General features: G+C 36.5%; 1 protein-coding gene across 7 annotated transcripts in view; it reads left to right on the top strand.

Moving 5' to 3' along the window:
- LOC128230121 (NAD(+) hydrolase sarm1-like) overlaps positions 1-15,177 on the top strand; it is a 29,247-nt gene that overhangs the window by 11,310 nt on the left and 2,760 nt on the right. For 3 of the 7 annotated variants that reach the window (XM_052942148.1, XM_052942147.1, XM_052942145.1), the window contains 4 exons: positions 1,912-2,038; positions 2,686-2,875; positions 3,353-3,474; positions 8,973-14,550. In XM_052942148.1, coding sequence (XP_052798108.1) covers positions 1,912-2,038; positions 2,686-2,875; positions 3,353-3,474; positions 8,973-9,216 — 683 coding nt within the window. In that variant the 3' untranslated portion in view covers positions 9,217-14,550. Of the gene's footprint in view, positions 1-952; positions 986-1,911; positions 2,039-2,685; positions 2,876-3,352; positions 3,475-6,068; positions 6,328-8,972; positions 14,551-15,177 lie in introns of those variants that run through there. The other 4 variants (XM_052942143.1, XM_052942149.1, XM_052942144.1 and 1 more) reach the window with 4 other exon arrangements.

The raw sequence follows: 15,177 nt of genomic DNA, 5'->3' as shown, positions 1-15,177 counted from the left end.
TGGCTCTCACCTTCTTCCCTCATTTGCTTCATTGTTACTGGATGTAAACTTTTATATATAAATAGATGGTATGATTAACAGCCAATTGTTCAGAAAAAATATTCACTTACTAGTACTAGTAGAAGCTATTCTGCAGTGTCAATAGTTCAGGCATAGCAAATCCAAGAGTCTGGGGAAATCTAAGCTTGGCTGAATGAACCATAGCTTGTATATAAGAATTGAATGATTGAATTGGTCCAAACCTTCAGATGCAAGAAGCAATGTTAGGAGTATCGTATTTGATCTGCAGTTCAATAATGATTGACTTTGTTTATATGCCAGTACACGGACTGGAAGCATGTTTATACTGTTTTAGTAAAGCTACTTGAGCATGTGGTGTGTTTGTACAAAGTAACATGTTGTACATGTACATGCATGGTGGATGCTAGGCATGGGCTTTTCTTTGTTTGTTTTTTAACATGTTTGATGTTCATTGATTTACAGTTCCCACTTCTTAAATGCATATTAATTGGTCTCAATGACCCTATAACTGTGTAGAGCAAGTTAAACTTACATTTAATAAAAATTTATCATTTATCAATATTTACAGTGGATAATTCTGTCTGTTTAGAATTGCATGAGTGCATTTTGTGAATTTTCTACCTACACATTGTATGTAAAGGTAAACAGAAGTAATGAATTTGGTGTAAAGTTGATGAATTAAATGCAGCCTTCTTTGAATCTCCTCTCATACAAAGAATATCAACAGTTACTTGTATGAGCAACTGAAAGATATGCGGGATGTAAACTCCCAATGACTCCTGATGATATGGATGGAGGGAAGAGACAGAAAACCATTTCCATAATTACATGAATGAGATTTCATTAAGTCACAAACCATGGATAATATCCCTGAGTGCAGTGTAAGTTTGTGTCACATTATATCCCTGACCCCCCTTCATTGTATCTGTAGATGAGGCAATATCTGAGGGTGGGCTGCTGATGCGTAAGTGTACATATACCATTCACACCCAGTACATGTGCACACTGATAACTGTAGGCCTTAAATGAGGATGTATATATTAGGATGTATCTATTATACAAAAACTAACGAGCAGTTAAACCTTGTGTAGACATAGATTAGTTGTCACTAGTATGAGGTGAACTAGCAAGCCAGCACACATGTTATGTACAGATAGCTTTATGTGACATTATATGCTTCTGTCAAACACTCCAGTCAGGTTTTACTGTAACATTTACACTGCCTCTTTCTGTATTTAAAATAATGGCTTTCTTTACTAAACTTTGTTAAAGCTGCACTCTCACAGATTTATCGTTTTTACAACTTTTTTTTATTTTTTGGCCTGGAAAGACGAAAAAATTTGCGTAAATATCTGCAAACCAATGATAAACAATTGCTGACAAAAGATCAGATGAAAGATTTTCATATTTCCGTTCGAAAATTGCATAAAACATCAATTTTTGAACTTAAATAAAAAATCTGCGATCTATTTTTTTGTCAGAAGTCTCATATAACTGGTTTCCATACATTTTTGCAAAAATTGGCTTGTTCCAAGACAAAAAATAGAAAATTTGTTAAAACATTTAATAAGAAACAATTTTGTGAGTGCTGAAAATGGGTTTTAAAAGAAGCCTGTTAATGCTGTCGTACAAACATTCAGTAGAAATCTATTTATAGTCTTTCACAAAAAAGTTACATTTAAGATGATACTGGCTTTATTCTTGGATTCTCATCTGAAAAAATGGGTAGATTTGATTTGTTTATGAAGTAAATATGTAAACACCAAATCTTTATAAAAAACAATAACAGTTGGCGGGAGGTTTGGGACACAAGCAGTCAAGGATTAAAATCTGCATGTTATTTTTTCCCCACCTGACGTTTGTGTTCTACTGTGCATTCCTGGTTTACAGATTTGCGTAACCCGATTGGTTCAATGGCCCGTGCCAGTATTGACTGTGGTTCAAGCCTGTCCATCTGTCCCCGCCCAGTGGATGTGTTCATCAGCTACCGCAGGTCCACTGGATCCCAGCTTGCCAGGTATGTGGACTATTATATCTGCTCACCAGGTTCTTACTCTATAAAATATCAACTTACCATGCATGGTAGACTAAAGAAGGCATACAGTTACTTTTGTAAAAAAAAAAAATTACTCCTCGTTCTGTCCCTGCACAAGAACTATGGAATCAATTTGTTTGTATGCAATGTATTATTTTATTATATGACCTTAAAATAGACAGTTTCTTATTGGTCAAGGACACAATTGGAGAAGCAAACTCTTTGTCATATTTAATAGAATCTCTTCAGTAGTAGCAAACAAAAAAACGTTATAGCGGACGAAGCTAGGAAAATGCAATTCAAACGTTTTGTTTCTGGTGTAGCATCTAAAATAAAAAAAGGATATAATGTCATTTAAAGAATACTCTTATAAGGGTTCATTTTTGCTGTGCTGTAAATAAAGGTTGTTTATCATTACACTTCTTGAGAGTTTGTAATGAATCAAGAATAGCCTTTATCAAATCATTTTCAATGGCTCTCTTGTCAAAAATGGTACAATATTTTTGAAAAAATCTAAAACCAGGCAAATCAATTTGCAAGCCAATTAAATGATTTAAGAATTGCAAGTCGTTATGAAATATCAGGAATGTTTTTACACCTGTAAGTCTCATACTAATAGTCTTTTCCAGCCTGTTAAAGGTGCACCTACAGCTGCGAGGTTTCTCCGTGTTCTTAGACATAGACCGGCTGCGGGCGGGCAAGTTTGATGAAAATCTGCTCATGAACATCAAGCTGGCGAAACACTTTCTGCTAGTCCTGACCACCAATGCCCTTGACAGATGTGTCAACGACCTAGAGCGAGTAGACTGGGTCCACAAGGTAACAGTTATTCAGTGGGCAGATTTGGTCCTCAAGATCAGGGCGGATGGGCAATAATATCGGGATGGTGTGCTGTAAATGAAGATTTTCTAGCATTCTATTTTTCAATAATTCATTTTTAAGGCATATTTATTCTGTTGGAAATAATTTTATAATTTGAAATTAAAATGAACAATTGCCTTGTTGGTTAAGAATCACATTTTCCCCCTGCTTATTAAACCTCTCTGTGGTAGGTCTGTCTGTTGGAATTTTCCTTGACCTGGAAGAAAACTTGAAAACAAATGGATGGAATTCAATACAGTGATAGAACATAATGAGAGGAAATAAAGTGTACATGAATAATTGCTCTATTTCAGCTAATTACAGAGTTATTGCCCTTCGTTACTTTTTCTTGTCCGGAGTATTACTGTTTAATATAAGTACAGGTTTCAACACTACACATGTTTTCTAGTGAATGTCTTCTTATGTGGTCTCCAGGAGATAGTGACAGCGCTGGAGAGCCAGTGTAACATCATCCCAATCCTGGACAATTGTGAGTGGCCTGAGCCTGAACAACTCCCAGAGGACATGAGGCAGGTCTGCTACTTCAACGGCATCAGGTATACACAATACCTACTAAACTATTCTCAATCTTATGGGATATATCATATACCAGGTGGTGGATTGTCAACTTGGCTTCAACATGTATGCGGAACATAGGAAGCAATTAAGCCTATGTTTATTTCTCAGATTGTGAGACATGTAATTGTATACTTCTATGGGGACTCAATTACACAATAAAAGATTGGTGTGTGGTTTCTTCTCCAATTTGGAATATTGACATTAGCCTTGTCTTCTGTGTAGGGAAAACTTGAGCTTCATATTGTATAACCCCCAAGGGGTTATGACATCATTTTTTAAGCTTGGCTTTTCAAAGAATTTAAGAGCCATTCTACACACCCTGGCATAGGCGATGGCATTACACTTTCATTAAGGTTTTGCATCTTAGCAAATTTAAGTCAATATCTCAGCACATGCATCCAAATTCTCATCCATCCAACTTACTTACGGTAATTAATTAGTCAAATAATTTGTCTTTCATGAAATTCAGATTTAATCTGGTTAAGGTTTTGCATGAAAGCATGCATTATTTAATATCTAAGCAACTTCATGATGTATTGCATTGAAACTTAATAAAATGGCTCCCAACCATCCAACCTATTTATCTTATCATGCCAGATAATTATCCAATATGTGATGCAAACTATGGCCCTTTATTTTTCGACTCCATAATTCTTGTTAAAATTTGTGAAATAGTCAAGCATTCTGTCCCTATGATGAAACATTTATATTATGTAACCCACAATTGGGAAAGTCATCATTTTCCCTGTCAGGCCTGTAAATTTTTCATGCAGGGTGGACTTTTCAAATCACTTGGTACATGTGTTCTGTACATGTGTTCTGTACATGTGTTCCGTACATAAAGATGATGATTCACGTGTAAGACTAAACTTGATCTTGTTTGATGTATAACTTAAAAAAACAGTGACTAATCATCACCAAATTAGGTCAGAATGTGTGTGGGCATAATATCTTGGACAAAAACTTTGATAACCAGCCTTATCACTTGATTCATTTTATAGTTTTGACCCTTAAATTTAAGAAATAACCTAAAATTGGTATTTTTCGATTAACACCCTTAAGAAGCCTTCGTCCTATAATCACCAAATATGGTCAGAATGTGTATTGGAATAATATCTTGGACAATTTCACTTAAGTCACTCGAGAATAATAGCCCTTTAAGTATGTAAATTACCTAAAATGACTCTTGTCTGATCAATTGACTATTGAAGCTTTTTTCCAATCATCAACAAATTTGGTCAAAGTGTGTATGGGCAGAATACCATGGTCAGTTTCAATAACCTGTCATGTCACCTAAGACTGTTTTTACAGTGTTATTTCTCTAAATTTGGCTAAATGTACAACCACTTGTACAACCACCAGCCAAATTTTGTGTCCTAAAATTAGAGGGGACGTATTTTGTGCCAGTTGGCGCTCTCATATCACTTTTTAATATTTTATTACCTTTTCAAGGGCACTTTGGTCAGTTTAAAAATATGTGCCTTATACAAAGGATGTTGATTTCTAATCATGTCATTGTGTTTGAATAGAGAATGCATAAACTGACATATTCCATGCAAGTTATATTTGCATGCTTGCACATTTAGGCAAGCATTTGCTGGCTTTAGTTTTAGATTATTAAGATCAACTTTAGTAACATACAGTCAATACTCGCTATGTCAAAGTCATTGGGACCTCGGGGAAATATTTGAAGATAGCGAAAATTTGATATTACTGCCATACAAAACATGTATGACTAAATCATACTTAATCAATGGGTTTTTTTCAACATAACCAGAACATCGAGATGAACAGATTTCGACATAGCGAATTTCGACTGTACTTAATATTCTTTTTACATTTTACTCTGCATTTGCCTGTGCTATTTAATGTTATTAGAAATTCAGGTTATTTTAGTTGTCCCTATAGTGAATTAGAATGAGTTAAAACCTGTACTGTTTTACTAACATTGTATATAACATGTGCATACTTGTATTTATATTAATGTGCTTCTTTGAGCGTATTCCATATACCAGTATCAAGTCACACATTTATGTAAAGGTCCATAACTCCAGCTTCAATAATAGTTGTTAAGTACTATTTATCCACGAAAATACAACAGATAAGCTTTATATCTGGTGCGGTTGTTTGTACTTGTCTACTCTGCCTTCAATAAGTGTTTTCTGTTTACTGTTAGGTTCATTTATTATAATAAATTCATTACCTCTAGTTCAGGCTATAAGCGTTTAACTTTGCAAATTGCAAATTATAATGAATAGCTTGAGAAAGCCAAAGCAGTTTATAAGCTATTGTTTAGTGCACTAACCAATATTTGTGAAAGGCGTTGTAAACTACCTTATAATATACCACATACAAAAAAGAATGAGAAATAAGTTAATGTACAAAAAGTCAATGCTTTATCAGCTTTGAATATTATCTGGTGGTACCTGTATTTGACTAATAACATATGGATACAAACCTGGATAGTTGATACATAGATTTAAAATAAGAGGGGTAATTTTTGTTCTCTAGTTATATCTGTTTCAATAATCCTGCATACATTTTGTGTTGGTCTGTTTTTTATCGTCCACAGATGGGTGCATGAGTACCAAGATGCATGCATTAACAAGTTGGAAAGCTTTTTACGGGGTCAACTGAAAAATCTGCCAGATAAAATGTGTCAATCCAAGGTATTGAAAAAGGGGACTGTTCGGGGTACTCGAGGGACGCTGACCCCACAGCTTAGCTTCGATCTTCCGAAGCCCTCTGACTGGAGCCTCGATGATAATCCTGTCATTGGGACTCTGGTGCGCTACTTTGACTTTGAGTAACATGCCTCAGTGACATTCTCTGTGAGCATTTTTGAGTTCTCCCATTTCTCCGCCCTGTAGTTGCTGCTGGTGCGTGGGACCCTCCCTATTATATCAGTTACTCCCAGTCTCTGTTTCATTCAGCTTTAGCTTAAGTTCACCTGCTAATGGTTGCTTGTAGAAGTCACTGGGTATTGAAGGATAATGTGACAGTCACTACCTTGTTTGAATGCACCTTCAATTACACTTATGTTTTAGTACTAATGCTCTACTAATTTACTAACATTAGCATGGTTACAGCATGTATGCCAGTTACTAATATATTTGGACTTATCATCTCATTGAACAAATATTGTGATTTCCAGCTCTACTGGCTGAAGAGCTTATGTGATGGTGCGGTGTCCGTTGTCTGACCATAAACAATTGTTTATCACAGGATAGTCTAGTTTTGATCTCAATCAATCTTGTACAGTAGTAAGATGTCCATGACAGCTCGGTTTCCGTGGAAAACCAGCCAGATCTGCCAATTATTGCCCGTGAAATGGTTTAGCCAAATGAAAAGTATTCTCTAAGGGAGACAACAAAAATGGCCCCACCCGGGGGTCACAAGTTTCTTATGTACTTAAATAGAGTAATCCAGGAAAATCTTCTTGTCTGAAACAGCTTTGCACAGACCCTTGATAGTTTGTATTATAGCATCACATATCATACACCAAGTTTGTTCAAAACCTGTCTCTGGGGTCAAAACTGACCCAGCCCTGGGGTCACAAGTTACCTATAGAATTTAATTTGAAAATCTTCTTGTCTAAAACTGACCCTGACTTAGGGGTCACAAATTTGCAATAGACTTATACAAGAAAAACTTTGAAAAATCTTTCTGTCTGAAACCGCTTGGCCCAGACCCTTGATATTTTGTTTGTAGCATCATACAGTGGTCCTTCTCCACGTTTGTTCGAATTATGCCTTTGGGGACAAAACTGGCCATGCCCTGGGGTTCACAAGTTTCCTATAGACTTATATAGGTAAATCTTTGAAAATATCCTTTTCTCAAACTACATGGCCCAGACAGACTTATTTTTTAAGCTAAAGCAATACTTTTTGGACCATGTATACATTTTTAAAAACAAAATTAATGTTGTGCTTGGGTGGCCTTGACTTTGAACTATTGAAATTTAGAGTTTTGAAAACAAATATCAATGTTGACTCCGGATGAGCTATGCTGTGACCCTGATCTCTTATTTTTGAATATACAGCAAAGAAATTTGGACCATGTGTACAGTTTGGGAAACAAAAATCAATGTTGTGCTTGGATGACCTTAACCACTGCATAATTTGACAATACTTGATCAAAGTCTAATCCCTGGTTGCATTGCCATAAACCAATCAACTCATTCATTCTTATAAAAAAGAAAGGTTTACTTTCACTCACGGGCTGCATCAGCAATTTCTGTCTGGACTGTAGCTTTTCTAGAAGACCCAGGTCTGTTAATCAAAAGTAAAGTTCAAACTTAAAAGTCATTTGTCAAAATGGCTTGTACTTTGTGTTTGGGCTGTAACTTTGTTATACATCTGGGGATTTAAAAATAACTTGGCACAATGTTCTCCATGACAAGAAGGTTTGTCACGTACAGGACTTATATCTGTACATCAAAGGTCAAGGTCACAAGGTCAAAATGGCTTATATTATGACTTAAGGTGGCAGTAACATGACCATGCATAACAAGATTTGAAATAATTTGGCAATTTTCAATGTATAGCCTACAAGAGCCATATTATCTGTAGGTCAAAGGTTAAGGTCACACTTCAAGATCATTTGTCCAAATGCCTGGTAATTTAGCTTATCAGAGCTCCAGTAACTTGGTAATGCATTGGTGGATTTTAAAATAACTTGGCACAAATGTTCACCAAGACTACACTCATGTTTTAATGTTCAAGTTCAAGGTCTTAGCTCAAAATTCCTTGTTGTTTTTGTCAAGTCTGCTAATGGTCATGTATTTTGGGAATTCAAAATAACACTTGGCACACATTGTCACCATGAAAAGACTTCATGTCACCAGCAACACTCATGTCTGTACTTTAAAGGTCAAAGTCACAATTAAGGGTTTTAGAAAGTATATAAACCTATTTAGAGGTTCTTTTCCTTCTCTATCTGTATTCTAAATCATCTTTTATTTAATTTGCTTATGCCTCTTGTTTGCACGAATGTTGAAAACCATTTTTTCATTGCATTGTGGTTTCTAGTTTTTCTTGAAATAATCCTAGACATGTTTATGGCTGAATTTTTCAAACAAACTTGATTTTTGTTAAGGTAAAAGTGAGTATTGGTAAATGCTGTTAGGAGAAGGCCTACAAGCGCATCTTGTTAAAACAAAAGTACTTGAATGACCTTAAAGCCATTATTTTATGTTTACTTATTCGCTCTTTATGTGCTAAATGTTACTTAATTGTTGCTTTATGTTTTATTCAATTACATTATAACTTACTATATGAATACAATTATACTTTTTGATAATGTAGAATTTAAGTTTATAAATTATGTGTAAATGTCATCAAGATTTGTTTCTTCTTTAATTGTTATTATTAATTAACATAATATTTACCGGTGTGTGTTCTTCAATGTTACTATACTAAACTGCTGTGCCTAGTATTTTATATTCATTGAGTTATGCTTTGGTTGACTATTGTAGGTGGATCCATGACTACCAGGACGCTTGTATTGACAAGCTTCACAAATTCATCAAGGGTCAGGCCGCCATTGAGGCAGCACGGCCCCTGAGCCTGGCCCAAACCTGGGACACTGTCCACGAGAAGGTGGAGAAAACCCTGGTTCCCGTCGTCAGCCTGGCCGACCTCAGCCAGGAGTTCAAGAAGGTGGAACCGGAACTCAACCTTGCTGACAACAGGGACAAGGTCATCCATGGGAAAGAGTGACACAGTCACTTGTATTCACTTGTATGTCCATACTGTGTGCCAAACAGTTTTTGATTTAAAAAATATGCTATGTTACCTCCCCTTATAATTGTTATTGTTTTATTCACAGAACATTATGAACATATACCACTTCTTGTTTCTGCAGTCAATGTATTATGCACCTATCAATGTTTTCTCTGGGTGAGGGCAGGCACATAGGGGGGATTCGGACAGTTCGTGATAATCAACAGGCAAGATTTTGACAGGCTCGGTTTGTTTGCTACCTGGGAAATAGTTCGACAGGCCCAGTGTGATCACTACCTGGGAAACAGTTTGTGATACTTAGCAGGCAGGATTTTGACAGGCCCAGTGGGATCACTACCTGGGAAACACTTTGTGATACTCAACAGGCAGGATTTTGACAGGCCCAGTGTGATCCCTACTGGGGAAACAGTTTGCGATACTCAACAGGAAGGATTTTGGCAGGCCCAGTGTGATCACTACCTGGGAAACAGTTCGTGATACTCAACAGGCAGGATTTTGACAGGCCCAGTGTGATCACTACCTGGGAAACAGTTTGTGATACTCAACTGGCAGGATTTTGACAGGCCCAGTGTGATCACTACCGGGGAAACAGTTTGTGATACTCAACAGGCAGGATTTTGACAGGCCCAGTGTGATCACTACCTGGGAAACAGTTTGTGATACTCAACTGGCAGGATTTTGACAGGCCCAGTGTGATCACTACCGGGGAAACAGTTTGTGATACTCAACAGGCAGGATTTTGACAGGCCCAGTGTGATCACTACCGGGGAAACAATTTGTGATACTCAACTGGCAGGATTTTGACAGGCCCGATGTGACTGCTTCCTGAGAAATAGACTTAGATATTTGGTACATTTGATACCGTGAAGGTAAATTTCTGTGAACCAAGGGTTGAATTTAGGCAGTTTGATTAAATGCTTTATGAGTGTCAGCCACCGCTACCAGGGAGACAATTCATTGATAGCTGCATTATTGCTCTGTGTTACAATAAATGTGTTATACTTTCATGATCATGTTTTGACTTGTATATACTCATCATGCATAATAGAAGTATTTTGTGTTGCAATATTCATATAATCATATATCTTTATTAATGTTCAAGAGTACATTTGCTAGAATGATACATAAGTGTTTGTGTAATTTGTAGTTCAACTAATTATACATTTGACTTCTGTTTCCTTCTAAATAAGTTATGTCTTTCATACTTTATTTTTATATTACAGTATGAGATCCTATTTAAGTTACTGACTAATATTATTCTAAACTAGAGATATTTTGTGTTATTATGGCATATGGGGTAAAATTGCCAGCCGGGCAGGAGATAAACAGATGTATGTTATTGTTGCTTTTTATTTGAAAATCATGTTCATGTTCACAGGTTTGGTATACTTAAATTAGGAAATGTTAAAAACCTTTTTGTCTGAAACAGCTAAGCAGATCCATGCTATTTTGAACAAGGCTTTATTTAGTGGTCCACTAACATGGTTGTTCAAATTATGCCCCTTGGGTCAAAACTGGCACTGCCCCGGGTGTCACAAGTTTCCTAGAGACTTATTTAAGAAATATTTTCAAAATATTTCAAACCACATGGCCCATACCTTTGATATTTGTTTTGGAGCATCATATGATGACTGTCTAGCAAAACATTTGAAATTATGCCCCTTGGGCAAAAGCTGGCCCCACCTTTTTTGACTTACTTTTTAATTTTTAAAGCTACAGCAATGAAATTTTGACCATGTGTATAGTTTTGCAAACGTGCATCAAAGTTGTCCTCGGATGTCCTTGACTTTGACCTTTTGACCAACTTATTTTTAAAACTACAGAATGAAATTTTGACCATGAGTACAGTTTTGAAAGCAAATATTTTTTACTCTCAGATTACCTTCACTTGGCATATATTAAAATAGTCCATGCAACTAATCTGTTTACAACACTTTCTGTCCTCAGATGTTGAACATGCAGCAATTTTTAGCTAACCCAAACACAAAAAGTGAACTATATATTTGTTGCCTATTACTCATACGTACATGCTCTGGATTGAAAATGACCACAAAAGCCATGCCAGTAGAGCATAGGCCCTCTTGGGCCTCTTATTACTAAGCTACAAGGGTGGTGTTGTCAATGCAATGCCATGTCGTCTGAGTTTCATGCTGGCTTGTTCTTTAACTCATGTTGCCAACGCAGTTCTATGTTGGCAGGTCACCATGCAGTTCCATGCTGGCTGGTCCTGTAACTGTTGTTGCCAACACAGTTCCATGCTGGCTGGTCCTGTAACTGTTGTTGCCAACACAGTTCCAAGCTGGCTGGTCCTGTAACTGGTGTTGCCAACACAGTTCTATGTTGGCTGGTCACCATGCAGTTCCATGCTGACTGGTCATGTAACTGTTGTTGCCAACGCAGTTCTATGTTGTCAGGTCACCATGCAGTTTCATGCTGGCTGGTCCTGTACCTGTTGTTGCCAACACAGTTCTTTGTTGGCTGGTCACCATGCAGTTCCATGCTGTCTGGTCCTGAGATTGGTTTTGCCAATGCAGTTTCATGATGGCTGGTCATGCAATTTGATGCTAGCTGGTCCTGTAACTGGTGTTTGCAATACACTACCAGTCTGGCTAGTTCAGTAACTGGTGTTGCCAATGCACTTCCCTGCTTAATGGTCCTGTAACTAGTGATGCCAATGTCTTGTCCTGTAACTACCTTAGGCTGTTTCACACCATCCATGTCACAATGAACTGTATATTTTAAATAATGCACGGAAAATTGAATACATATATAGTTACATCTATGAGATATTCTTGTTTTATTATGCATTTAGCTTTTATGAGAAATACTTAGAACTTGTATGATATCTACAATTAATTTTTTTGTGATTCTGTTTATTTTTATGCTTTCCAAAGGTTGTAATAAATACATATTTGTCCATCTTCCTTTATAGACTGTAATGTGCATTTTTGTGATTCTGTTTATTTTGATTCTTTCCAAAGGCTGTTATAGATGAGTTTTTGTCCATCTTTCTATATAGACTGTAATGTGCAGTACGGTTCACAGGTACACTCCAGCAACATTGCAAATACATTGTTACAGTAAACCTAGGTGTCGTTGATTGACTCAAAAATTTGCGCGGTTATAATCCGATATTGTTGAAATGCTGTTTTAGAAGTGAGTCATTCTGCTATTGTGTTGACTGTGTTGCTGTGCAGTCACCATATTAGGTTGATATAGAAGTGAACTATTTTGCTTCATATATCCTTGAATTGTGTGATTTGTCATGGGTGTTCACTTCAATGTTTACACTATTGAGAAAAGCAGTCACTTCTAGTCTTTTGTTATCATTCCATTTTATGCTCCTCTTTTGTTTTGTTTCCTTTATTTAACAATAGCTTATTCAGCTTATTCCATAGTATTTAGTTGATACTTTTGTTTTAATATATAGCCATGTGTGATGTATTTGTTATTATTTTCCATTTTTTTTAATCACATGCTTTTGTTCTTCTACAAAGATTTGTATTATTGTTATCTGTAAATGTAATCCATTAAGTTGCTGAGCCAGTGGAAATTGAATTCCTTCTTGTTAAATTGTTTGCTCATTTCGTCTGAAAGGCCAGTCTTCTGAACTAACCATGACACAGCAGGTCATTTTTGGAGCTACATTTTGTATGCATTGAATATGCTCCAGTGTGGTGCGTTTTAGGGGTTTGTACAGGAAGTATATGTAGTTCCACATCAGATTATCCATGTGTTTGGTTAAATGAAAAAAATCTTAACAATTGTTTTTACTAGAACTTGCATAACTGGCCTTTACCTTAATGTTCACATGAGTGATATTGTTCAATAGATTTTGGAATTCCATCGCGTATTTGTAGATTTGTATTGACAAAAGGTTTTTGATTTTTGTTCAGATTTTTTACTTTTAACACAGAACAGAGCCATTTCTATGCTTAAATACAGGCTATTACATGTTTAAACCTGAAAATAAGAGATCCATTTCCCAGTCATTTGCACTGCAATTGTTTTAAACTCGTAACAAAATGTTGTTGCTCCAATGATTGCCTATCATGCATGAACTAAAATGTTTTTGTTGTTCATTTGTGTGTGTTTGTCCTCGTGTTTTTCTAGTCTTCATGCTGCCAGATCATTTTACATATTTAAGAAATTTAGTTTCCCTACCAAGCTGTCAAGTCTTTAAAGGTTGAAACATATTTAATTATTAATAAGTGTTTCGGTTACCTTATTTCAACCATAATATTACAGCATAATTTGTTTTTATTTTTATCAATTGACTATCATTTGTAGATAGATTTATTGGTAGGTAGTTTGAAAACAGTTTTCCACACTAAAATAATCGCTATTCCAGTTTATACAACGCATTTGCTGTATAATCACTACCAATGCTGTTTAGTAACTACCTATGCTGTATAGTCACTACCTATGCTGTATAGTCACTACCCATGCTGTATAGTAACTACCCGTGTTGTATAGTTACTACCCGTGTTGTATTTAGTAACAACCCGTGCTATCTACCCATGCTGTAAGGTAACTACCCATGCTGTATAGTAACAACCCATGCTGTAAGGTAACTACCCATGCTGTATAGTAACAACCCATGCTGTAAGGTAACTACCTATGCTGTATAGTAACAACTGGTGCTGTATAGTAACAACCCATGCTGTAAGGTAACTACCCATGCTGTAAGGTAACTACCCATGCTGTAAGGTAACTACCCATGCTGTATAGTAACAATCCATGCTGTAAGGTAACTACCCATGCTGTAAGGTAACTACCCATGCTGTATAGTAACAACTGGTGCTGTATAGTAACTACCCATGCTGTAAGGTAACTTCCCGTGCTGTAAGGTAACTACCCATGCTGTATAGTAACAACTGGTGCTGTATAGTAACTACCCATGCTGTAAGGTAACTACCCATGCTGTATAGTAACAACTGGTGCTGTATAGTAACTACCCATGCTGTAAGGTAACTACCCGTGCTGTATAGTAACAACCCATGCTGTAAGGTAACTACCCATGCTGTATAGTAACTACCCATGCTGTAAGGTAACTACCCATGCTGTATAGTAACAACCCATGCTGTAAGGTAACTACCCATGCTGTATAGTAACTACCCATGCTGTAAGGTAACTACCCATGCTGTATAGTAACAACTGGTGCTGTATAGTAACTACCCATGCTGTAAGGTAACTACCCATGCTGTATAGTAACAACCCATGCTGTAAGGTAACTACCCATGCTGTATAGTAACAACCCATGCTGTAAGGTAACTACCCATGCTGTAAGGTAACTACCCATGCTGTAAGGTAACTACCCGTGCTGTATACAGGGATGATAAAATTCCGGATTAATCCGGAATTCCGGATTTAAGGTCTCACGGATCGATTTTGAGATATATGTAAATCCGTTGATTTTTTTCTAGGGAGGGAGGGGTACAGGGAGCGATTCGAGCGATGTTCGAACAATATGGGTACGAAAGGTGAGTTTTCCGGAAGTGTAAAGCCGGAAATTAACGAACATATTTACGTCTTGCCAATCGAGCTATATTATTGGTTAAGATAGCGTCGGGTGATTACGGAAAATACCGATCGGACTAGAAAACAGTATCCGGATGGTTCGTATCCGGATATGACAGACGACGAAGATTAAAAAACGAGTATTGGAAAAACACGACCACCACCAACTTCTAAAAACATCGATTCGTCGATTTAAAGGTATATTTGCTATTTAGTTTTAAGAGATATTCCCGAAACGTTACTTTTAAAGTTAATAGAATGTGTTAAAACTGAGAATGGCTTTTTGCGCATATAGCAATATTTCGGACATCCCGATTCGGATTTTGTTATAATAAACGATTTTTATTTTACACATTTTATTTGGCCGATTGAAGTTTACGATGTGAACCGTTTCTTTATTGTTCTCAAAATGTTTGA

The sequence above is a fragment of the Mya arenaria genome, chromosome 4, assembly GCF_026914265.1.
Source record: "Mya arenaria isolate MELC-2E11 chromosome 4, ASM2691426v1".
Classification (NCBI taxonomy): domain Eukaryota; kingdom Metazoa; phylum Mollusca; class Bivalvia; order Myida; family Myidae; genus Mya; species Mya arenaria.
Note: the sequence above shows the minus strand (reverse complement) of the source record. Positions and strands in the feature narration are given on the sequence as shown.